This window comes from Bombina bombina, chromosome 1 (genome assembly GCF_027579735.1).
Source record: "Bombina bombina isolate aBomBom1 chromosome 1, aBomBom1.pri, whole genome shotgun sequence".
Lineage (NCBI taxonomy): Eukaryota > Metazoa > Chordata > Amphibia > Anura > Bombinatoridae > Bombina > Bombina bombina.
In genome coordinates, this window is record NC_069499.1 from 615949661 (window position 1) to 615977432 (window position 27772).

Below are 27772 nucleotides of genomic sequence, written 5' to 3' on the forward strand. Positions count from 1 at the left end.
TCCAGTAGTTTTCAGGTAAAGTTACTGCATAATAATGAGTACTAACTTAGATTTAAGGAATGAGAATTTAAAAATAGCCTCATGGAATGTGGGCGGAATTTCATCCCCAATAAAACGAAAATCAATTATTAAACTATTAGGAACATATAAACCGCATATAGTGATGTTACAAGAGACACACCTGCCTGAGAAAGAAGCCATCAAATTAAAAATAAAATGGGTAGGTGAGGTAATATCGTCTGACTACGATAAAAGGAAAAATGGGGTGGTAATGTTAATAAATAAACTACTACCATATAAAATAATTAAAAAAATAATAGATCCGCTAGGCAGATTCCTGATTATCCATATTGAAATTGACAGAAAATTGTTCATCCTGTGCAATGTATATGGTCCGAATAAGGTAGATCGGCAATTTTGGGATACATTAGCAGGGAAATTAATGGTTTATAGAGACCAAGATCTGATCATAGGGGGAGATTTCAATTTGGTCTTCTCGCCTAATTTGGACAGGCTAAGCAGTAAATGTAGGGATAGAAGAGACAGAGAAACACGAATCTTACATACATTTTGCAATAAAACTGGGACAAAAGACATTTGGAGGCTTCAAAACCCAGATAACAGAACTTTTACATGTATTTCCCAAGCACACCAGACGTCTTCAAGGATCGATATGTTCTTAATAACTGATATAATGACGGGTAAGAAAGTAAGGGCAGAAATAGGTGACATAAAGCTAACAGATCACGCTGTAATCCTATTAGACTTAGAATTAAAAACTTTTCAAAAACAAGCTAGTAATGACGTATTTTTTCCCAAATACTTAGCAAAAAATGCTATTTTCCAGAATTGGCTGAAGAGTAGATGGCAAGAGTATGCATTATACAATAGGGCATATGAAAATAAGCCCGAAATATTTTGGGAATGTGGCAAAGCAGTATTAAGAGGGGAGGTAAAGGCATATCTTTGCAAAAGTAAGAAAAAAAAGAAACAACAGGAGGAACAGCTCTCCAATGCAGTTAGGAACAGTTTTAATGCATATATAGCTCACCCAAGGAGAGTGCTCTGGGAGAAATATATAAATTTAAAGACCCAAAGAGACCTACTCATAAAACAAAATATGATTCAGGAAGAAATGCGCATAAAAGCACTGTACGGTGGCTTTAGGGGAAGGTCAGCTAAATATTTAGCCGCTATAACTAAAAGTAGAGCTAAAAATAACATAGGGGCAATCAAACAAGGGCTACACCAAACCACCTCAAATAAAGAGATACAGAAGATTTTTGTAGAATTCTTTAAGAATATATATACAGCAAAGATAACCAATGTAGAGGCTAAAAATAAATTTTGGGAGAGGGTAAAATTACCCAAATTATCACAGGACATAATGGAAAGTATTAATGCTCCAATCTCATTAATCGAAATCGAACAAGGGATAAGGAAGCTTAAAGGCAATAAAGCACCAGGGCCTGACAGTCTACCGGCGGAATTTTATCAAATATTAATAGAAGAAATAACTCCGGCCCTATATAATGTATATAATAGCTATTTTCTATATCAGAACCAATGCTCCTCCAGCTTTGCCGCGTCCAACATCTCACTTATCCTTAAAAAAGATAAAGATTCAGAAAATCCAGCATCTTACCGTCCAATTTCATTATTGAACATAGATTATAAGTTATTGACTTCTATAATCGCTAATCGACTAAAACCCTACTTATCAGATATCATTCATGACAATCAAAAGGGTTTTATGCCTGGGAGAAATCCAGTTAAAAATATCCGAAAAACAATGCTGATAATAGAATATATACAAAATAAAATCAGGAAGGATACAGGGGGTGAGATGTTGGACGCGGCAATCTTAGCTGTCGATGCTGAGAAAGCATTTGACTACATTAGTTGGGACCATTTATTTACAACTCTAGATAAATTCGGATTCAAAGATAATATTATAAACGTAATAAAAATTTTATATAATAATCCGATGTCAGCGGTAGTAGTTAATGGATTAACATCTGAAAAGTTCAGGTTACAAAGAGGGACGCGTCAGGGTTGCCCCTTATCCCCCCTGCTATTCAATTTATCGATTGAACCTTTTGCAATTCGTTTAAGAGAGTGTTTGCCAGGAATTATCATGGGTGATCAAAAAATGGTGCTCTCGCTCTATGCAGACGACCTATTAGTTTACCTAAGTAATATTGAAAAAACTTTACCATTATTATTAGAAGAAACGCAGTTATTTAGCGAGATATCAGGCTATATGATTAATTATGGGAAATCAGAACTGTTATGGTTAAAGAAGCCCCCGAAGTTGAAAGGGCTGCTACCTTTTAAAGAAAAAAAGCAGATTAAGTATTTAGGTATTATGCTCTCTAACTGTATGTCAGAGTGCTATGAATTAAACTACCCTAGGGTATTTAGCGAATGTCAAAAGAAATTACTAACATGGTCCAATCTTCCTATTTCTATAACAGCTAGAATAATGTTAATCAAATCTGTTATATTCCCTAAAATTCTTTATCTATGCCAGAATATCCCTATATTACTGTATAAAAAGGATATTAGAAAGTTTAATAAATACTGTACACTATTTATATGGGCTGGGAAAAGGGCAAGGATCGGATTAGATAAATTACAACTTAATAAACTAGTGGCAGGGCTGGATTTCCCGAATTTAGAGATATACAATTTGGTTACCACATGCAAATACGCAATGGACTGGTTAACGTCCCAAGAATATGGGATAATCGGCAATATAGAAAACTATTTGGTTGAACCATTTAGGCTGGGAACACTTTTACACTGTCCTATAAATAGAATACCCAAGAAAATTGCAAAAATGACAATTTTCACTAATACTATAAAGGCGTGGCAACAGGTTTGTCTCAGAGTACAGGTTAATCCATACTGTACAAACTTTCTTAACATTTGTGGCAATCCAGAATTCCAGCCGGGTCTGTCACAAATAGTATTCCATCGATGGAAAAGGAAAGGTTTAATGTTTGTTAGGCAATTACTGTCGGAAGACCTGTCAGTCAACTCATTTATAAATTTAGCTAGAACTTATGATCTGCCGAAGAGAGATTTCTTTGCTTTTTTACAAATACGCCACTTCATTAATAGCTTACAAATTAAATATAACCCCAATTGGTCTCTGGGGGTTTTAGATAACGTCCTTAAGTTATATGAAAATGGCAAGACATCAATTGCAATAACTTACAATGTAATTAACGCATTTAACAATGAAGTGCATTTACGGGTGATAAAGGATAAATGGCATAGAGAGTTTCCTAATCTAACGATAAAGGATATTGAGCAATCTCTGAAGTTAAATTATAAATATTGGGTCCCAACTAATTGGCGATAATCACACTTGAAGTTGATTAGGAAAGTCTATATAACCAATAGAAACCTATCCAGATGGTACGGGACCACTGTAACTTGCCCGAAGTGTAGTGCAGAGGAAGCAGATATTATTCATTATTTTTGGAGTTGCCCTAAAGTAAATCAACTATGGAGACAAATTAATTATTGGATTAAGAAGAAGCTCGATATAGAATTTGAGATTCAAAATTTTCATGTTTTTTTCCTAGTGAAATATTCAGATAGAGTTAAAGAGAATGACTTAATTAACACTATAATCTTCATAACTAGAAATTTAATTCTGAAAGACTGGAAATGGGCGAAGTCCCCCAAATTGATGGCATGAAAAAATTGAGTAGTTAAACAATGTATGTTAGAACAATATGACTCACGAGAGCCATCTAGTCCGCTAGAAGAATTCTTTTTTAAGAAATGGAAAAAGTTAATCCTCTCGTTACCTTTGAATATACAAATCCAACTGACAGCCCCTTTTAGGAATACAGAATATGTGATGATTAACATTATAGCCGGATTATTCCCGCAAAGCTGGGGTGGATGGTAGAAGAGTCAGAGAGAGAGAGAGGAAGGAAGTGGAGAGGGGTTTTTTCCTTTTTTTTTTTTTTTTTTTTTTTCTCTCTCTCCCCCTCTCCCCCCCCTATTATCATGATCATGATAACCTATAACTGATATATATGGATTTGTTTGTTTTATCTTCCTTTCTGCATATGTTAAATATAGGAAGAAGGTTATGTTTAAGATACTAGATGATAAGATTACTGGTTCCGATGTTAGGGAAAATATGTTAACCGTAGTTATAAGAGTTTAATTTTGTATTATCAAGTCTGTAACTATAGATGGTACTATAAAAGGATCATTTGTAAACATGAATAATGAAGAATGTACTTTCATTTTTGTAACTTTGAGAATTGGCATTAATAAAGCTTTTGAAAAAAAAAAAAAAAAAAAAAAAAAACAGGACAGCTTGCATGGCCTGTGGACATGCTTTGGTGTCTAAGCAATTCCAGTCTGTGGTTATGCAGATAATTTATGATTTCGATCATTGTATAAACTGTAGGTTAGGCTATGTCACTTATTTACATGATCTGTTGTCAAGAGACTAGTTTACAATATGTTGGCATGATCACTTGGAAGGTACGTGTATGGATTAGAGAACATCTTAGTGATATTTCTTCAATTAATCCATGCTCCGCGCTTGCAACACATTTTATAGAGAAACATGAATGCCAGCTGAGAGAATTCAAATGGCTGGTAGGGGGTCCGGATGTTGTTCTTTGTTGTAGCATGCTTTAACAGTGATGTTGGTGTGTGAATTAATAGGTCACATCTCTTTGTTTATGTTAGAGAATCTTCTCCCTGTTTTGGCTATGGAGGGGTTGAAATAATGTACGGCTTTACTTTCAATGGGGTCCATTTAGCCCAATCAGAGGCAGACATTGGCTATTTATGTAAAATGTTGTATTATGATTGTAGGTCTCTGATGACGGCGTGAGCCAAAAAATGACAGAACAATTTTCCCATTTGTTAGTGGTGCTTTTATCATGTTTACTGCTTCCATATACAAATAAAGGATTCTAATATTTTACTTTTACAGAGTTCCATATATTCCTTTTTAACCTGAGCACTTGTCATCGCACATAAGCTGCACCACAAACAAATATCAACAGGCACCATCCAGAGGAGTGCTTCTCTGTGACCGCCTTCTTTTCCCTTTGGATGCACATCTACAGCCTTCCTTTACAAATTTGGTGGCAGGTTGTTCTATACAATAACACTGTGACGGCCATCTTGGAAAGCCTGCCATAATAAAGGAAAATTTATACACTTTCTGTATCCTTTTTTCTCCAGCTCTTTACAAGTTGAAATTCGTCAGGTCAGCGCGACTGAAAACCTTGCGTAGAGGGTAGTAAAAAAAAAATTGCACTAAACACAACATAAATACATTTAAAATTACAGTTACACTCATATAAACACTATCTGATAAAAAATAGTCACATAAATATTAAAAAAAAAAAAGTTATAAGGGTTCAAAGGTATAGGGTATATGAAAAGGTATTTGAATGTAAAGGGCTATATTGTATATATACATACAAATACACATCTAAATAACATAGGAATGTAAAATATGATTAACGCGATTCATGTTTTGCGATTTAGGTCTTACATCGCTGTCGAGTTAGCGCACATGAAGAATACATAGAGGCCTATTTATCAAAGGTCTATCTGACCTGATCTGACAGTGCGGATCAGGTACGACAGACATCGCTGAATGCGGTGAGCAATATGCTCTCTGTATCCAGCATTGCACCAGCAGCTCTTGTGAGCTGCTGGTGCAATGCCGCCCCCTGCCTGCAGACTTGCGGCCAATTGGCCGCCAGCAGGGGATGTCAATCAACCAGATCGTACTTGATTGGGTTGAATTGTGGTGTTCTCTGTCCGCCTCATCAGAGCATGCGGACAGGTTGTGGACCACTGCTCCATAACTTGTGTTTCTGGCGAGTCTGAAGACTCTACAGAAACACGGGCCCTCATGCTCCATTCAGAGCTTAATAAATGGGCCTCATAATCTTAAAGTGAGATTTTTAAATATTGGATATAAAATATTTCAAAATATTAGTAAAAAATATTAAAAAATATTATACATACTGTAATAAAAATATAAATAATCCAAAGAATATATATATATATATATATATATATATAAAATTGTAAGACAGAAAGCTAATAGGTATACACTCTTTAGCTCACCCTATAGCGCTACTGAGATAGAGATGGGGTACTAGAAGATGAAGAAGGGAACTAGACATACTAAGCCCTTTGAAGTGCGTAATGTATATTGTTAAGAAGGATTACCCTCAGTGTATTCTGGGACTTTGAACATGAACTTTTGCTGGGATTTGTAAAACTTTTTCCTGTGGCTGTGCCTGATTTTATTGGAAAACATTTTATGTGCTTTTGTCATACCTCATCTGTTGAGGTTTTTACATGTGAGTTTGAATTTGTCTACTTGAGCATATATATGTGTTATTATTAAACAGTATTACACTATATATTTCTCTTGGTTCTTTTTATGTCATGGTGATTGAGATCGAAAGTTTCCATCTACCTGAATACCAAGAGTGACAAGTGATATTTACAGCAAAGAAAGTTCTATCTACCGGTGGATACACACTCCAGAGGGCTTAATCCTTATCAGTGTTACCGAATCATCCTTACCTCATATGATTGGGGGATTTTAACGTAAGTGCAAACCCAAAGGGGGACACACATCTATCTAAAGAAGAATATTGAACTGTTCTCTACTATTTCATTTTTTCATTTGCTATATTGGGGACTAGTAGCACCTAATTTTCAACAATATCACTTTCATACATGTTGCTTATGAGAGACTTTTGAATATCTGACATTGTATTTTGGGGCTTTTTGAGTTCTAATATATGCATGTAAAATAATATTAGCATAAATTTGCTCTATTAGTGATAAATACTCTCTATCTTACTTAGCGCCATCTCTATATATCTTGTGTTTGTATATATATATATATATATATATATATATATATATATATATATATATATATATATATATATATATACACACACCCACACACACATACATACATAAAGTGCCCTCCACTAATATTGGCACCCTTAGTAGATGATGAGCAAAGAAGGCTGTGAAAAAATGTCTTTATTGTTTAAACTTTTGAACATTTGTTAAAAAAAATACACAAAAATACTCTGCTCTCATGGATATCAAACAATTGCAAACACAACATAGGTTTAAGAAAAAAAAAATCTTTGTTAAATTTATGTGCGGCACAATTATTGGCACCCTTATAGTTAATACTTTGTGCTACCTCCCGTTGCAAATCTAACAGCTCAGCTCTGAGTGTTCTCCTATAATGCCTAATGAGGTTGGAGAATACATGACATAGGATTTGAGACCTTTCCACAATACAGAATCTCTCCAGATCCTTCAAATTGTGAGGTTAATGCTGGTGGACTCTCCTCTTCAGTTAACACAACAGATTTTCTATGGGGTTCAAATCAGGGGACTGGGATGGCCATGGGAGGACCTTGATTTTATGGTCAGTAAACATTTTTTGTGTTGATTTTGATGTATGTTTGGGATCATTGTCCTGCAGGAAGATCCAACTACAGTCTATTTTAAGCTTTCTGGCAGAGGCAGTCAGGTGTTCATTTAATATTGGTTGATATTTGATAGAGTCCATGATGCCATGTATCCTAACAAAATGTCCAGGTCCTCTGGCAGAACAGCCCCAAAACATTAAAAAAACATCATATTTACAGTGGGCATGATGTACTTTTCCATATGGCTACCTCTCTGTGTGGACCAAACCCACCTCTGGTGTTTATTGCCAAAAAGCTTTATTTTGGTTTCATCTGACCATAGAACCCAATCCCATTTGAAGTTCCAGTAGTGTCTGGCAAAGGACGCATGAGTTTGTTTTTGGATGAGAGTAGAGTCTTTTTTCTTGAAACCCTTCCAAACTTGTGGTGATGTAGGTGGCGTCGGATTGTAGTTTTGGAGACTTTCTGACCCCAAGACGCAACTAACTTCTGCAATTTTCCAGCTGTGATCCTTGGAGATATTTTGGCCACTATCCTTGCGTTGAGACAATATAGACACACGTCCTCTTCCAGGTTGATTCATAATATTTCCAGTTGACTTGAACTTCTTAATTATTGCCCTGATGGTGGGAATTGGCATTTTTAATGTTTTGCTATTTTCTTACAGCCACTTCCCATTTTTTGAAGCTCAAAAACCTTTTGCTGCAGATTACAGCTATATTCCTTGATCTTCTCCATTGTGATGAATGACTAAGGGAATTTGGCCTATATATTTTATCTCATATTTATACCCCTGTGAAACATGACATCATGGCTGAACAATTTCCTGTTCCTAGTTACCCAGGTCTACTAAAACATGTAAAATATCAATAGGAATATACTTAAAATATATTTTTCTCATGAATTCATAGGGGTGCCAATAATTGTGCCACACATATATTTAACAAAGATTCTTTTTGATAAACCTGTGTTGTAATTGCAATTGTTTTATATCCATGAGAGAAGAGTATTAAAATAAGAATGTTAAAAATAACATTGTTTTATAAGTGAAGAACATTAGAATTTGAAATATTCATAACTCCTGTGGGTTAGCACACAAGCGAGAGATGCTAGTTTTTTTTCTTCCCCTCTCTCCATTGACTTCTATGGGGAAAATACGTTAATGCGGTCACAATATTGCAAAGTCCTTTGGTTAGCTCGAGTCAGGTTTTGCTTGCGGGCAAATTTTTTACTTTCAACTTGTAATATGCTCACAACCCAACACACACAAAAAGATTACTTCTAGCGGTATTAACACTCGAAAAGGAGCGCTAAATAGCGAGCCACTTGTAATCTAACCCTAAGTTAGATTCTAATTTAATAATTTATTTAAATGGAAGTCAGAACAAGTCCTGAGTCTACATTAGTATTCTCATGGAATAACAAAATAACAAAAATAAAGATACTTATAGAAACAGGTACATTTTGCTAACAAATTGTACAATTAAAAAAAAATCTAATTTACTACTCTATGAACCATGAAAGTTTAAATTTAGCTTTCCTGTTCCTTTAAATAATCTTTTAGTAGTTAAACTATCCAAACATTTCAGCTATGTTACATATGCCTGCAGGCAGTCGTACAGCCATTAATGAAACTTGTAATATCAGAAATGAGTCTATTAAACAAAAAAGGTCCCAGCAGTTCATCAGGCACTGTGCTCGATGTAACTTACCTTTAATGGAAAGCTATTTGGGCTGCTTACTGACTACCCAATGCACAGCCTCTCCCCTTATGTATATCTATGTCTGCTGCCTGAATATGTATTAATCAAGGGTTCTTTTTTATTACTGCTGTAAAGTTTAAAGCGACAGTGTAATATAATTTTTTCCCCTTAATGGATAGTAAAGTCCAAATTAAACTTTCATGATTCAGATAGGGTGTGTAATTTTAAAGAAATTTCTAATTTACTTTTGTCATCAACTTTGATTTGTTCTCGTTATTCTTAGTTGAAAGCTAATCCTAGGTAGTTTCATATGCTAATTGCTAAGCCATTGAAGGTCGCCTCTCATCTTAATGCATTTGACAGTTTTTCACAGCTAGATGGCATTAGTTCATGTGTTTCATATAGATATCACTGTGCTCATGCACATGAAGTTATTTAAGAGTCAGCACTAATTGACTAAAATGCAAGTCTGTCAAAAGATCTCAGATAAGGAGACAGTCAGCAGAAGCTTAGATACAAGGTAATTACAGAAGTAAAAAGTATATTTCTATAACTGTGTTGGTTATGCAATACTAGGGAATGGTAAATAAAGGGATTATCTTTCTTTATAAACAATAACATTTTTTGTGTTTACTATACCTTTAAGGTGTTCCAATTTCTCAATCACTTGCCGCACGGTATTAAACATATTGAAAATTGTTCCTTAATTCTTGTAAATGAAACCGCTGGATTTGCTTACTGAAACTGCTGCCCATAATCAAAATTTCCGTAATGGCCTTTGTTGTCGGAAGATAACGTAAGCAGACCTGGGCTTCCTGCAGGCTCAGCCAGTTTGTATAGGTATGGGGGAAGGTGAATGGATTTTGGTTTCAATTAACAAAACAGCTATTTTAAATACAAAAATCAACATTAAGGGACACATTCTCATAAATTTGCATACTCTCCAAGATGTTACCCAAAAGACACCCTTAGTAATTCTAATAATTAAACCTTCAGTTTAGAAGGTGTGTCTAAGCAGGGGTCAAGTTCTACAAAAAAAAAGTGTGGAACTCACCAAGACTTCTACCCTCCCTCACAATTAATATTGTTTTATTATATATATATATATATATATATATATATATATATATATATATATACACACACACACTGTATTTATATGTATATAATCTATAGACTTTGTTTAATGAAAGCAAATTAAATCCAATAAAGCGTTGAATGGTTGCCTTTGGACACGAGAATCCTCCTCTGTCACAGAGTCTCACCCACTTAAGGTGCAATATTTCTATTTCTGCTGAGGGAGCTAAATAACCCCATAGCAAGCCACACAGAAATGTAAGCACCATGTGTAATAAAAGATAATAAAAATAATATTCATAACAGGGGTTATAACACACCAGGACAAATGACAGTCTTACATTTAGTATATTGCAGTAAGTGTTACTGCCCATTACTAGAGGATCTTATTATCCCTCTAACCAGAAGTGTGTCAGTTCTCTGTCCAGAGGGAACTTAGTTCCTCCTGCAAATATAGTGCAGCAACTCCGTTCCCACTCGACTTGACCCCTGTGTCTAAGGTTATGTCAATCATATTATTTCATTTAGCAATTGTATTAGATTAGCAAAATAAAAGTGTTTCTCATAACAAGAAAATATTCTCATAATTAACTTCAGGTTAGAGCCTAACAACATCATCCACTGGAATTTCAGATCCCCCTCTTTCTATATAAGAACAACTGCTTCAGCAGAGAACAGGACAGCAAAACAAATGTAACTTATTTCTTAAAGGCAAACAAGTGTTAACTCTTAAAGGCATATATATATGTTATAGGTAAAGTCAGATATTGGATAATCCTAGGATTACCTGGGTAAAATGGACGTTACCCAACAGGCTGTGGGTAAATCCTGATGTAAGATCATGCTCATCGAATATGATATGATGTACTGTAAATCCGCCATCTTCACTATCTTTTTTGCCTCCGTCTGGGGGTTCAAGGTGGGTGAAGCCCCCCTTGTAAACCTCATTCCCCAAGGCTCACTTAGGGTGGATACCAGAGGATCAGTGGGGCACCCCCCAAGCGGAAGCAAAAAAAAAGGTGTAGATGGGGGAATTACAGTACATCAGGCTTTACACACAGCTACTTGGGTAATGTCTGTTTTACCCGGGTAGTCCTAGGATTACCCGAATTTCTTACTTTACCCGTAACATATATATGTATTTATGCATACTGTATATGTATCCTCTAAAAGCAAAGTTTAATTATGAACTGCTAATACATTAAGGGCTAGATTACAAGTGGAGCGCTAATTTAATGTGCACCCGTTATTTTTTAAATGTTTTTTTTTTTTAAAGAAATTTTTTATTGAGGTTTTGTATAGTACATCAAAAAGAAGTATACAGTATTTGCGGTCTAGTCAATACATGGATATACAATAGTTTTACAAGAGGAAGTTAATGAAACTCACAGGTAAATGCTTTCCTTGTACACAACAGTATAGTGGTCGAGTCATAAATAGGTATGTAACTGGGTAAATGCAACTTTCAGGCAGCACAATACCCTACCACATAAGAACAACCAAGTTAATGTCTACCTGTATATGAAGATTATTAAATTAGACCCTCTTTACAACATAAGATATCTGAAACATATATAATATAAGAAAAAGGAAACTAGACAAGCCTTAATGAAACCCCCTTTTTCTCTTAAAGATAGAAATGTGAAGTAACTAGTGTGCCGGCCACTCTAGGACCTGTGTTATCTCTAATGTTATGACAAAAAGTAGTTACTTAGAGCAACTATATGGACATACAGATGTATGAGAAGCTGAATGTTGCATGAAATAGTGAAGGAAATGGTACAATGGACAAAAGCCGCTTATATAATAAGGGTGTAGGGGAATGAGGGCATGTCCTCCTAGTTCCAACTTATATGTATTCCTTTGAGTGAAACTACCATAACTGGTTGAGGTTATATAGAAATCTTGGACCTTATCATAACTGAGGGAGTTATGCCACTGAATACAAATATCAATGTTTATGTCCCATAGGAGTTACGTTAGTGAATCTTTATTCACCTTAGTCATGGGATATGTAAGGTGGTTTACTGCCTGCAATCAAGCTTAGGTCTATAGAGGATTAAGAGAGCTATAAGCTGTTATTTACATTGTGAGATACACCGTACCAGTGTGTGGCATTTATATTAACATGAAAATAGATGAGCTGAACAAAGTAAGACCTAGAGTCTCTTCCAGGCTGCGTACATGTCACAATTTCTTGGCTCTCAATAGATGTATATATACAGATATATAGATTCGCCAGTGCATATAGATTTAGGCGGGGGCATAATCATACATTTTGTAAATAATAATACGTAGTTAAGGTATTCAGAGGTTAATTAGGTACATATATGTTAAGGTAGTTGGACCACTATAGTAACCGATGTAAAGTGGACACTTAAAGTAGTAAACAATAAAGCTAGGAGACAAATTGGTATAAACACTAACAACAAAGCATTTACACAAAACAAACAATCCTGGGTGAAATATTAATGACAACTCCAAAGCTCAGATGAAGGTGAATATGACAATTTGGGTTGATTTAAGCTAATTGGGTTTAAGGTTTATAGATGTTATGGAAGAGGAGGTAAGTCAATCAGTGAGGTGAGAAATCCCCTTGATTGCAAAATGTGGAAGTATTAGTGTTAATAACTTACTATGCTTAGGGTGTAATGTATTAGCTTCAGCAGGCTAGGGGCTCACATGACCAAAAACCAACTGTAGCTATCTAAGGTTTTGTTTTGTTCCCCCCCCCCCCCCCCTCTGGCTCCACTAAGGGCATTCCCATATATGTGGTCAGATATGGTATGGACATTGTATATTATGTCTAAAGCTACTGATGATTAACTTGAAACAGGCGACATCCTGCACTAATAAGATAGCTAGCAATGTCAGTGCATATGGTTGTATGAGAGAAAATGGGCAAACAAATGTATATAGGGATTGCAGTATAGGGTTTAAAGCCTCCTTAATATGGGTCAAATAGTAGAAACAATAAATGCATTAGGTATGTCTAGGATATGCAAATCTGGGTATGTTCCTTATTGGGTCTCTATAAATAACTCTCCGGGCAGTCATAGGGACTGTGGGGCGTACGTAAAAAGATGAATAACAATATAAAAAAAAGGATATGTATAACCACTAAAACATTATTAAGAAGAAACAGGCAAAGAGTCCATGGCTCTATTTCAATATGAGGCTAAAGTAGGAAAATATTAATGTCAGCAAAACAGGTCCTCAACTGGAGGGTTAACAAGTACCTCATAATAAACAATAGTAGTAGGACAGTCAACCAACCCCTCTCTTTAGTAGTGGGGCGAAGGTAGAAGCACGGCAGGATAGGGAGCCAAACAAAGTGCAGGAAAGCCATATATTAGATAGGATCCCTCGGCTGTAGAACAAAGGGAGTTGTAAGGGGGTAAGTAAACTGTGCTTTGTGAGTGTCAAAGCTTCCGCACTTCTTGTGCGACACTGAATGTTGCTTCGCTCTCTTTGTGGGTCGTGCATCTGTTTCATGTTTCTCCATTTTCCAACCAGAATCTCAACCTGCACCTGGTGGCCGGCCGCTCCAACACGGGCTTTGGCTGAGAGGAACTCCACATGTAAATCCGTAGACCAAAAGGAGGTGCGACGTCTAAGCTGATTACAGGGGAGTATTGATTCCCTAACAAAGCAGATGATTCCCTGCTGCATCAATAGCCCCTCCATCCCTAGCGTGAGCTCTGCCTTGGGAAGGGTGGAGTATGCGCTGGTGTTTGAGGTGTCATGTGGCAAATCATTCTTCTTGCTATCCACCATCTTGATCACGCCATCAGTTTTCTTCTCTCTCACAGCTTTTATAATGTTAGAAAGATCTTCATAACCACAGCACATCCGATGTTCTAAATCCTCTAAAAGCGCTCGTATTTGGATAGAAAGGTCCTCCTCCATGTGTGGGTAGTTAGGATAATATCCGCTTGAGTGTAGCTTCACCCTTTATTAAACTTAATAACTAGGTACCGCTCTGGGTAGATGGTTCTGTGAAGTGAGCTGCAGCAGTCCGTCTTAGGCGATCATAATTATATCCTCCACTTGATAGAGTCACTATGAAAATAGTATCTCCGGAATCAGGATTAACTCCTAGTGAGATAGACAAAACTATTATGCCCAAAGATGCAAATATATGGCTAGATTACGAGTCTTGCATTAGCCTTAAAAAGCAGCGTTGAGGGGTCCCAACGCTGCTTTTTAACGCCCGCTGGTATTACGAGTCTGGCAGGTACAGGTGTGCCGCTCACTTTTTTTCAGCGATTTTAGCATACCGCAAATTCCCTTACGTCAATTGCGTATCAAATCTTTTTAATGGGATTTTCCTAATGCCAATATTACGATTGTCAAGACTCCTAACACATTTAAAAGTCAGTAGTTAAGAGTTTTATGGGCTAACGCCGTAACATAAAGCTCTTAACTAAAGTGCTAAAAAGTACACTAACACCCAAAAACTACCTATTAACCCCTAAACCGAGGCCCCCCCCCACATCGCAAACACTTAAATAAAGTTTTTAACCCCTAATCTGCCGACCGGACATCGCCCCCACTTAAATAAATGTATTAACCCCTAAACCGCCGCACTCACGCCTTGCAAACACTAGTTAAATATTATTAACCACTAATCTGCTGTCCCTAACATCGCCGACACCTACCTACATTTATTACATTTATTAGAATCCTATCAGCCAATCGGAATTCAAGGGACGCCATCTTGGATGACGTCATTTAAAGGAACCTTCATTCGTCTGGTGGACTTCATTGGAAGAGGATACTCCGTGCCGGAAGGATGAAGTTAGAAGATGCTGCCTGGATGAAGACTTCTGCCCCTCTGGAGGACCTCTTCTGCCCGGATCGAATGAAGATTTCTGGCCGTCTGGAGGATCACTTGTGCCCGGCTTCTTGGAGGACTTCGGCCCGGCTGGGTGAAGACGTCTCAAGGTAGGGTGATCTTCAAGGGGTTAGTGTTAGTTTTTATTAAGGGGGGTTTGGGTGGGTTTTAGAGTAGGGTTGGGTGTGTGGGTGGTGGGTTTTAATGTTGGGGGGGTTGTATTTTTCTTTACAGGTAAAAGAGCTGATTACTTTGGGGCAATGCCCTGCAAAAAGCCCTTTTAAGGGCTATTTGTAATTTAGTATAGGGTAGGGAATTTTATTTTTTTGGGGGGGGGGGGCTTTTTTTATTTTATTAGGCTGATTAGATTAGGTGTAATTAGTTTAAAAAAAATTAATTATTTTTTATTTTCTATAATTTAGTGTTTGCTGTTTTTCGTAATTTAATTTATTTTATTTAATTTTATTTAATTGTAGTTAGTTTAGGTAATTAATTTAATTGTAGTGTAGTGTTAGGTGTAATTGTAACCTAGGTTAGGTTTTATTTTACAGGTACTTTTGTATTTATTTTAGCTAGGTAGTTATTAAATAGTTAATAACTATTTAATAACTATTGTACCTAGTTAAAATAAATACAAAGTTGCCTGTAAAATAAAAATAAACCCTGAGATAGCTACAATGTAACTATTTGTTATATTGTAGCTAGCTTAGGGTTTATTTTATAGGTAAGTATTTAGTTTTAAATAGGAATAATTTATTTAATGATAGGAATATTTATTTAGAATTAATTAAATGATATTTAAGTTAGGGGGTGTTAGGGTTAGACTTAGGTTTAGGGGTTAATAACTTTATTATAGTGCCGGCAAAGTTGGGGGCGGCAGATTAGGGGTTAATAATTGTAGTTAGGTGTCGGCGATGTTAGGGGCGACAGATTAGGGGTTTATAGGTATAATGTAGGTGGCGGCGGTGTCCAGAGCGGCAGATTAGGGGTTAATAATATAATGCAGGTGTCGCCGATGTCGGGGCGGCAGATTAGGGGTTAATAAGTGTAAGATTAGGGGTGTTTAGACTCGGGGTTCATGTTAGGTTGTTAGGTGTAGACATAAAATGTGTTTCCCCATAGGAATCAATGGGGCTGCGTTAGGAGCTGAACGCTGCTTTTTTGCAGGTGTTAGGTTTTTTGTCAACCGTCTCAGCCCCATTATTTCCTATGGGGAAATCGTACACGAGCACGTTTAGCCAGCACACCGCTACCGTAAGCAGCGCTGGTATTGAGGTGAGATGTGGAGCTAAATTTTGCTCAACGCTCACTTTTCTGAGGCTAACGCCGGCTTGCAGAAAACTCGTAATACCAGCGTTGCCTTAAGTGAGCGGTGAGAAAAAAAGGAGCGTTAGCACCGCACAGCCTTACCGACAAAAACTCGTAATCTAGCCGATAGTTAGAAAAGACGTTGGTTCTTCGAGTCAGAATCAGAGCTTTGTAGTTATACGTCTTATCATGGCTGCAGCTTGGTCACGCCCCTTTTTAAATGTTTTTATTTTTTTAAAATATAACTGCACAAAGCAGTTTTAAGGGGTTAAAGTGAGGGGATGTGCGGTGTTAGAAAAAAAACAGCACTGAAAATTGCCTTTAAATTGTGGTATATGGGGACTCTGTTATTCCTATAAATATATATGTATGTGCATATATACATATATATGTATGTGTTAATATGTGTATATACACATATAAACACATACATATATATGTATATATTCATATACATATATATTTACATTTTACTGCACGACTTACCACCTTCACTGTGCTAGGATCTCTGCCATGGCTATCAGCATGAGAATGAGGTTCCCTGTGGAGCATATGGAAGCACAATGCTTCCATGCAATGCGAATGTGAGATCACATTCGCATTGTGCTTCACTTCAAATACCAGTCTGCATTTGTGTGCACTGGTATTATGAGGGGAGGACAAATATCGCGCTTGCTGTTTGATTAATTATTTGTGCATGGAATGATGAAAAATTTCCAATCCTGGCAGCGCTATTTTTTAAATTACAGCACAGTTATCGCCCAAGCGCGGGGGGAAATTCCCATGTCACTTGTAATCTCAGTTATTGTAGCAGCATTTGATAACTTCAGAATGTACCTAGGCATTTTCAGAATGTTAAAGGGACATGCAGTCCAATTGTTTTTACTGCTTGAGCACACTTTTCAGTTTCTGAGTAACTCCTGCTTGAGCACACATTCCAGTTTCTGATTAACTAGTGCTTGGGCACACATTTCAGTTTCTGAGTAACTAGTGCTTGAGAACACATTTCAGTTTCTGAGTAACTAGTGCTTGAGCACACATTTTAGTTCTTGAGTAACTCCTGTTAGAGCACACATTCCAGTTCTTGAGTAACTCCTGCTTGAGCACACATTCCAGTTCTTGAGTAACTCCTGCTTGAGCACACATTCCAGTTCGTGAGTAATTTCTACTTGAGCACATTTTCCAGTTCCTGAGTAATTTCTACTAGAGCATATATTCCAGTACTTGAGTAACTCCTGTGTGAGCACAAATTAAAGTTCTTAAATAACTCCTACTTGAGCACATATTCTAGTTCTACAGTAACTCCTGCTTTTACACACATTACATTTCTCTTAAGTAACTCCTGTTTGAGCACACATTCCAGATCTTGACTAACTCCTACTTGAGCATAGATCCAAAGTCTTGAGTAATTACTACCTGAGCACATATTCCAGTTCCAAGTTAACTTCTGTAGCACTCATATGCCAGTCATTGTCAATGTGATGTCCTGATTAGGTTCTGTTTCCTGATATTGTGCTCACATTAGATCCTGTGTTACACGTGTTTCCATTCAAATCACTTATTTCAAATTAAACACCTGGCTTTGTGCAAACATGAGTTCCTGACTTACTGTCTACTTTGATTGCTCTTTCTGTATTAACATTGTTAAATTGCTACTCCAGCTCTTGCTGCTATGGTATTATTAACAGTCTCTATTTATAGTGGATAGTTGTCTGTACAATAAAACCTAGACCCATACATCTGACCATGTCAGATCCATCATTGCATTTGGTTTGATATAAAGAAATAACATGATTTTAATAGTTTGAGTAAACCGTTGCACTACAAATAATACTCAAGACATCTGCTTCCTGCTTTTATAGCAGATTGTGAGATCATGACAAAATAATCACAAAATAGAAGGTACTTCTGATTTATGAAGAAATGTAAAAAAAAACAAAACATTATTTGCGCTATTTCAATATAGAATTTTGCTAAAGGCAAACATGTTTAAAAATGGCAGCTGCTTTCCTGGAAATCTGAACTTTGTACTGTAGTGTACCTTACTATGGTATTAGCGAGTGCCACATGACATAAGACCTCTGTCCAAAAAATGCTACAATTTTACTGGTGACTATATCATAGAAAAGACCCAATATAGTGGTGAACTTTACACAGCCAGTGTAAATTGAGATTGCATATTTATATCTTATTTTTTATATTCAGGATCAGGAAAAGAGGTGATATCTCACAAAAAGTATAAGCTGATGTTCTCTTCTAAAAAAAAAAATCTATTTTATTTCAAAATGTAACATTAATTTCTTAGTAGGACATCAAAGCCTACTCTGCATCTCTGCATATGCACTGAATTACTGAGGCACATTTAGGTTCAGGGCAAATGTGGCAACATTAAAAATAACCTTATCTTTATTAATTCTATAACTATTTTGACCATTTTGCCAATCATTATAGCTTTAGTCTAAGTAGCTCATAAACTTCTGGCCAAGAAGCAAACGATCACAAGGTCATCTGAAATAATTGCATGTAATCATTGTATGGCCTTCTTTTGTGTCATAATATAAGGACATGCATAATGATGTAATAGCAATTCATCGATTTCACACCCAAACTAAACTAGTCAAATGCTAAGTTGAAAATAATATCATCAATATTTACAAATTAAGAAATTTAAGTTATAGGTATTTTATATTTATTTTTTTAAGACAACAATTAATGGAATGTATGATGATCTTCAAGAGGCTCATACAGGAGACACAATCAGCCATGTTTTCTTGTTAAGCTATGATTTACTCATGCTGCAGGGTATCCAGAGAGCAACCTAAATATAGATGTTAAGCAGTGCTATACATGTTCTGCCATGAAAGATGCATAACTCATAGCTCAAACATTGAGAAGCTTAAAGGGACAGTCTACTCCAGAATTTTTATTGGTAAAAAAATTATTTATCCCTTTATTATACATTCCCCAGTTTTGCAAAACCAACAATGTTATATTAATATACTTTTTACCTCTGTGATTAGCTTGTATCTAAGCCTCTGCAGACTTCCCCCTTATTTCAGTTCTTTTGACAGACATGCATTTTAGCCAATCAGTGCTTACTCCTAGGTAACTTCACGGGAGTGAGCACAATGTTATCTATATGGCGCACATTAACTAACACTGTCTAGCTGTAAAAAAAATACACTGAGGTGAGAGGCGGCATGCAAGGGCTTAGAAATTAGCATATGAGCTTATCTAGGTTTAACTTTTAACAAAGACTACCAAGAGAACATATCAAATTTAAATATAAGTAAATCCGAACATTGTTTAAAATTGCATGCCCTATCTGAATAATGAAAGTTTAATTTTGACTAGATTGTCCTTTTACTGACCAGTGACATTTTCTTGTAAAAACAAGCTTGGGTGTATGTTTAAGTTTATTGTATAATTTTCAAAACTAGTAACCAGTAAGATATGTTATCTCTTCTTTCTTCAATTAAAGTGATGGTAAATCCTAGCTTTTGTGAAACCCTAATTTACCATTGGAACAAATAAAGGGGACTTTTCAGTCATGGCTTGGTGCCGACTGGCCTGCACGGCTATTTGCTAAGAGGTGGAAACGTCACCTCACAGCAAAATAGCGTTCTGCCGTTGGGTGCCTTAGTAGCTCATTGCGGTGAACGTTTTAAACAAATAAAGGAACTTTCAGCATTAAGTATGTTATACTTCATGACTGAAAGTCGCCTTTATTTGTTCCAATGGTAAATCCTAGCATTTCACAAATGCTAGGATTTACTGTCACTTTAATTCAGTTTGGAGACATGTTACATAATGTAGATATAAGAATTACTTATAACTATAATAAGTGGTATGGACATATGAAAATATGCGCTGTATGCCCCATGCACAGTAAAAGTTATTGCTAAACGGATAGCTTGTGTCAAGTATTTTTAGTTATTCTAGTGAATTGCAAAAATGCTTATACTGAAAATAAAAATCCACAGGAATATCTATTTAAGCAACATAATTGCTTGAACAAGATAAGAAAATAAGTGATTTCGTTCATCAAGTAGCTACTTTACAGACTTGGACAAAATCAAAGCAATATATACACAGCTGGGTAAAAATGTGTGCATTGTATATCTGTGTCCTGTGAACTAACCTAAACATGTACAAACTTAGCTCTACCATGTGAGCAGCTATGCATAATTACATGCGGGGGTTCCAGAGCATAAAATGGGGGGGGGGGGGGGCTAACAAAGGTGGTGAAAAAGTTGAAAGACACCAAAAACATAATATATGGAGACACTTTGCAGAGGATGTGCTGTCCTTTGCAGCTCAGCAGGGTTGCTACATGTTCGTTTGGAGATGCATAGCACCCCCTAGAACCTCCATAGAACTGCAACTGGTATCTTATGTGTAACTTTACAGGTATTTAGCTGTATACCATGTTTTCCTATTCACACTCACCTTAGCTGTATTCTTTTTAGCACTTACACATACCCCCAACACAAAAAAACACACATATACAGGAACACATGCACACACACACATAGGCACACACCACAGGCACACACACACACCACAGGCGCACAAACACATACACACAAGCACACACACATACAGACATACACACACACACATACAGACATACACACAAGCACACACACACATAAACACATACACAGGCATACACACAAGCACACATATACACACACACACACACACACACACATACAGGCACACAAACACACACATTGTACCACTCTTTCAGCACCTCAACCCTCACATAGACACTTCTGTTTTGTGCACAATTCTTTATTCACACTTAGCTGTACCCTGTGTGTACCTCTGCACATACACACTTGGCTTAGCTTGCCTAACAGTGCAGACACATGTGTAAGTTGCCAGGACTCACAGCACACAGAAGTGCATTCATTCTGTGGATGCTACGGATAAACCATGGTTATTTTTAGCCCGGAAACAGTCTGAGGGCAGAAACAAGATCATGTTAATGAATATTAGAATATGTAGACATATTTTTCTATACCCATGCTTAGCTGCAGCCCTCAGATGCAAATGCCTATGGTATATTTGTTATTTGTGGTATCTAATATATAACAAATTAGTCTAATACAATTCTTCACGCTTGAATGGAAAAGAAAAATATAAATACCTTAACATATCTATCATAAAGAAGAAAAAACAGATACAGTATATTAATTTTAAATGAGTTGGCAAAAATGTCTGATTAGTCTTATGCAGGGATTAAAGAATATGTTTGAAACTTAGTAGCAAGATATGAAACAGCAGAATCAGCCATAACATTCTTTAGGAGCCATGTAAATATTTTAAATATATAGTTACAGTATATTTAGAAGAATCTAAAAAAAAAATGTAGTTGCTACCAAGATCTTTCAACCCTACTCTAAAGTGCTATGCAAAACTATGTAGTAGATACCTTGAGTACATTTCCAGCTGAAGTGGTAGCAGTAAATAATTTTAAAATGACCCAAATAAAACAAAGCTAGTAAGCAACTCTAAATAGATGGTTTTAAACTTGGGCAAACTAACAACAGCATTTAAAAAAAAAATCAAATAAATCTACAAATCAAATTACATCAAAATTTGGAATATGGTACTTAAAACTATTAGTTTAATAAAAGTATCTGGTATTAACCTCTTGCCTACCACAGTGAGCTGTAACAAATTATAATCTTTCTGTCGGCAAAGGGGTTAAATGATGATTTAGGGAATAGTCAGAATGAGCACATTTAAGTCTGTGAAGGACAGAAATGTCATCCAGGAGTGGGTGTGAAAAACAGAAATGAGATGAAATTTGGAAAATGCAAGGAGAGCTGAATTTCCTTCACAATACTGAACTCATGATTGGAGAAAGAGCTGGAAAGAAGAGGTTTAGTGTTCTCACAAGTAGAAATAGAATTCTATGGGACAGAAAAGCAGCACTGATTTGTAGTTAGACGGCTACAACACACTAATGCTTTTCAGGAAAAGGTAGTAGATACATGAAATAGCTTTCCATCAGTAGTGGTAGGCAGAGGCGTAACTAGAAACCACAGGGCCCAGGTGCAAGAATCTAAGAAGGGGCCCCCCACCACCCCTCCCCCCTCCAGTTTTGCCCCTGGTGGTAGGGACAAAGTGATAAAGATATGCAAAAATACATGTGAGAGGTAAAAGACTATCCTTAGAGATGATTAATTCTATGATTTAGACAGGCATGTGGGTAAACTAGATCTGCATTCTGGTGCTGATATAACCTCTTGTTTGCATGTCAAATTTGTGCTTTGGCCTACGCTCCCTAGAAAGGCCAGAAAGCAATATCTGTAACCTAGGTTTTAAAATGCTGCAAATCACCCAAACCAGGTGCTTAAAGGGACACTCAGGTTAAATTAAATTTTCATGATTCAGATACAGCATGTAATTTTAAACAACTTTCCAATTTACTTCCATTAAAAAAAAAATGTGCACAGCCTTTTATATTTACACTTTTTGAGTCACCAGATCCTACTGAGCGTGTGCAAGAATTTACAGACTATACGTATATGCATTTTTGATTGGCTGATTGCTATCACATGGTACAAGGGGAGTGGAAATATACATAATATTTGTTTTGTTTTGTTATAAAATAAATCTTCTAATTTGAAGTTCAGACTAAGTGCTATTGCATTGTCTTGTTATCTTGCATTTGTTGATTATGCAAATCTAATGTGTTGACTGGTCCTTTAAATTGCAGGTTACAGAATATGCTTTTTAGCCTCTCTAGGGAGTGTGGGAGAAGCACAATGTTTACACAAAAGCAAGAACTATTAAAGGGACAGTCTACACCAGAATTGTTATTGTTTTAAAAGATAGATAATCCTTTTTTTACCCATTCCCCAGTTCTGCATAACCAACACAGTTATATTTATATATTTTTTACCTCTGGGATTATCTTGTATCTGAGCCTCTGCAAACTGCCCCTTTTTCAGTTCTTTTTTGGCAGACTTGCAGTTTAGCTAATCAGTGATAGCTCCCAGGTAACTTCACGTGCACGAACACAGTGTTAACTATATAAAATTCATGAACTAACACCCTCTAGTGGTGAAAAACCTGTTAAAATGCATTCTTAAGAGGGGGCCTTCAAGGTCTAAGAAATTAGCATATGAACCTCCTAGGTTAAGCTTTCTACTAAGAATACCAAGAGAACAAAGCAAAATTGGTGATAAAAGTAAATTGGAAAATTGTTTAAAATTATATGCCCTATCTGAATCATGAAAGTTTATTTTGGACTAGACTGTCCATTTAATGTAATTTTAATATATGTTGAATCAGTCATGAAATTTACATTTATTCAAAATTTAAAAATAATCAGTCAGTTACTATCCAATTGTTTTCAAGCATGTTTGTTTTTTATTCAATTTCCCCCTCCCCTCTACACTTTTCTGGTTGCTATAATGTGTGACCTAATGACTGACACAAACTAAATAAATAAATACATAGTGAATAAGAAATGACTATTTTTTTCTCAGACAAACATCATTACACCTCTGTTCTGTGTGTAGCAAAAACAGAACTAAAATACTAGAACTGTTGCAAAACTTGGACAAAGATCTAGAAACAGATGTTGAGGGCAGATAAGAGCCTGAAGGCCTATTTATGATTCAGAATGTGCTATTAAAAAGAATCCAAGCTTCTTTCCATGACAGCATACATAGGTAGGCTCACAAGTATGCATGTGGTATTTGCAACAATTAATGACAATTTTACAAACATTGTTACAAACACAGTTTCCATATAGTGCTCAAAACACCTTAGTATGCTCTCACATTAAAGAGCTAAGCTTCACCAAAACATTCTAATGTGTTAATTTATTATTGCACTATTGGTTGCATATAACTATAACAGCTCAAGAGCAGCAATGCACTTCTTGGAGCTAGCTGAAAACATATGGTGAGCCAATGACAAAAGACAAATCTTTGTAGCCACCAGTCATTAGACAGCTCACTCCCGAGCCTTTTAAATTAAGGATAACAAGAGAGTAAATTTGATAATGGGTATACATTGAAAAGTCTCTTAAAACTGCATGCTCTCTCTGAACCAAAAAAACTGTCAAAATGCCCTGAGCTAAGAGGCAGCCTTCAAGGACTTAGAAATTAGCATATAAACCTCCTAGATTTAGCTTTCAACTAAGAATACCAAAGGAACAAAGCAAAATTGGTGATAGAAGTAAATTGGAAAACTGTTTAAAATTACATGCTCTATCTGAATAATAAAAGTTTGTTTTGGACCAGACTGTCCCTTTAGAGTGATGGTAAATTTTAAAAGTTTTATAATCAGGTCTAGAATCTAAGTAATATTTTACATGGACTTAAAGGGACACTGAACCCAATTTTTTTTCTTGCATGATTCAGATAGAGCATGAAATTTTAAGCAACTTTCTAATTTACGCCTATTATCACATTTTCTTCATTCTCTTTGTATCTTTATTTGAAATGCAAGAATGTAAGTTTAGATGCCGGCCCATTTTTGGTGAACAACCTGCGTTGTTCTTGCCGATTGGTAGATAAATTCAACCACCAATAAAAAAAAGTGCTGCCCAGAGTACCAAAAAGCCTAGATGCCTTCTTTTTCAAATAAAAAAGCAAGAGAACGAAGAAAAAATGATAATAGGAGTAAATTAGAAAGTTGCTTAAAATTGCATGCTCTATCTGAATCACAAAAGAAAACATTTGGGTTCAGTGTACCTTTAAATTGATCAATTCTAATGCAGATGCACCATAATTTACCTTTTAACATAGCCGCAACATTCAAATACCCTGCGCTCTGGCTACCCACTTCAAAAAAAAATTTTTTGTTGAGGTGACGTTTTTAACTGTTCTCCAATCGGCACTCTAGCCATACAGCATTCATGCAATTTATTTTCATCTCTATTGGAAATAATATTCCATGGAACCAACTACCTTTTCTAAAAAGCAATGATTTTGCAAATTACTTCCCCTTGCATTTATTCTGTTTATATTGAAACATTATCCACTTTTGCCACATTTTTATGCCAATTTGTTGCCATTTTTAATTTGATGTGCAAATCATGCATCTTCTGCTGCATGTTGCCACTGATTATTTTAATTTCCCCGTCTTTAGCTATTTTTGTGGATACCCATATTGTAAATCCTTTTTCTTGTGTTGTGTAAAAAAAAATGCTTTCAGCCTTATCTTTATTATAATCTTTAATACACTTGAAGGTTCTATCATATAACCTCTACCCACTTCCTAAACTATACATTAGTTGCATGTATTTGATACCCCAACAAGAATGGAGACAAATTAATGTGAAAATAAAACAATCAAATCATCTGAGAAAATAGTAGTATAATATATATATATATATATATATATATATATATATATATGTAAGTTTTTTAATTAATCTCACATCCTTATAAAACCTCATCCACATTTTGCTATATCAAAAACAAATCTGGCAATTAAAAAGTTTCCAAATAAGTTAAAAACACTGCAGTGTATAAACAGTACTACTGCTTCTTGATTGTGGAATCCCATGATAATTATTGCTCCACTTATTAAGCCTTAATCGCAGAATATGTTGTTCTTATGTTGCAGCCAAGACATTTTTTGTTAAAGATAAACAGATCTATTTGTTGGAGCCACCAATAGGGTAACCCAGCTGTTCGTTCCATCCTATTTAGGTCCTTATTCTCTGGACTTGGCACAGCTGGGAGACGTGTTAAATTTATTAGAGAACCTATCTGGCAGAACCAGCGTTAACCCTTTCAGCACCAACTGGTTAATGGACAGCAAAATATGCGAGGTTACTAGTTGGGTTTGCAGTGGCTTTAATAAGAAAAGAGAATCATTTCACCTGCTGCACGCGTCTGCAGCCAATTTATAGTGCAGCTCAGCCTGTTCAAATTATAATGGAGCTCAGCAAATTATTTCTGTCCTATTGCTTAGTTAGCTTTGGGAATGCATAACAGTCTCATACATTTACAAATGCACATGGCACACAATGGAAACATTTTTTTTCTCCTCCACTAACTGCACTTTTACTGAACTTAAAACTGATTGGCTTCACCAAGTAAACCTGGTACAAATGTATATTGCACGGATCCAAATCATTTAAGAGAATCACAGATACATTCTATCCATTAATTGCGTTGGAAAATGCTGTACTATTTCTGTCCTTTTATAAAACATTATTCAGACATTTGTGTACTTTACAAAACACAAATTAAAAAAAACACACACACACACACAAGGAACAACAATATTGTAGCAAGGTAACTATATAGCATTTATTGCAAATATAATCTTTATAGAAAATGGAACACGACTAGAAATCCAGTATGCTTATTAAAATGTACACACAACAGGCATGTATGCATTATATTTATAGACAACATTCCCTGCCTTATACATACATATATCTGATCTCTGGACAATAAATAAATGTCCTGTCACCTCACATATACCACGTTATTATTTTTACGCACCTTGCTACCTTCCAGGATCCGTGTCCCCAGATCTTTGTTATCTGTTATCTGCAGATTAGCCTTCTGCTGAGGAGTCATTTTCATATTCATCTGTCCTTGACCAAAGCATCTTTTCTTACTTTTTACATATTCACTGTATCCCAAAGGCACATGGGTAAAGGGGGGTTTCCATACAAGTTGAATTTAGGGGCTTGTTATGAAATACTTCTTTGCAGGTTAAATAATTGTATTCAGTCCCGTGAGGTTGCATTGAGAGGGGGCAGTGGAGAGAGTTAACTGACTTTTTCCCCTTAGCTGAGGGAATGCAGTAGAGTGCTCCACCTCGCAGGCTGCCTAAATAAGGACATTCATATAGTAGGCAGTACTTGTCCTGCTTCAGTCACACTTACCATCTCCCTTAGCTGGAAAACTGTTTTCCAGCAGACTCTGGAATTGCAGGGCTGCTATAAAATAAGATCAATGCATAACTCCTGTATACAATGAGGGGATATAACTGTATATTATTTTTGCTTGCAGGTAGGGGAACGGATTTTACAAAATATGTTTCATTATGAACAGTCATCAAATGAACAATTATAAATCAAAAAAGTATCACTAGCCTCTGTGTATAAACACAAACTGTTGATAATGTATTTAAGGGGACATGAAAATCAAAATTGCATGTGCCCATATCTTTAGCAGCAGCAATGCACTACTGGGAGCTAGCTGGTCATTTTATTTTTCAAGCTTACACATGTGTATTAGACATATTGAAGTAGATTGATTAAAATCCATTAATAAAAAAGCTTTTAGTGCAAGTTCCACTGGTCTCTATATGTCTGGATTAGGTGTAAGAACACTGTAAAGCAATTAAAGGGACATAAAAGTCTGAATCTGACT

General features: G+C 36.0%; 1 protein-coding gene across 1 annotated transcript in view; it reads right to left on the reverse strand.

Moving 5' to 3' along the window:
• The window catches only part of LOC128645776 (rho GTPase-activating protein 20), a 238603-nt gene extending 211428 nt beyond the window's left edge, over positions 1 to 27175 (reverse strand). Inside the window, exon 1 of the mRNA XM_053699009.1 lies at positions 26894 to 27175. Coding sequence (XP_053554984.1) covers positions 26894 to 26983 — 90 coding nt within the window. The 5' untranslated portion in view covers positions 26984 to 27175. The remainder of the gene's footprint in view (positions 1 to 26893) is intronic.
• Positions 27176 to 27772: the final 597 nt, after the last annotated feature.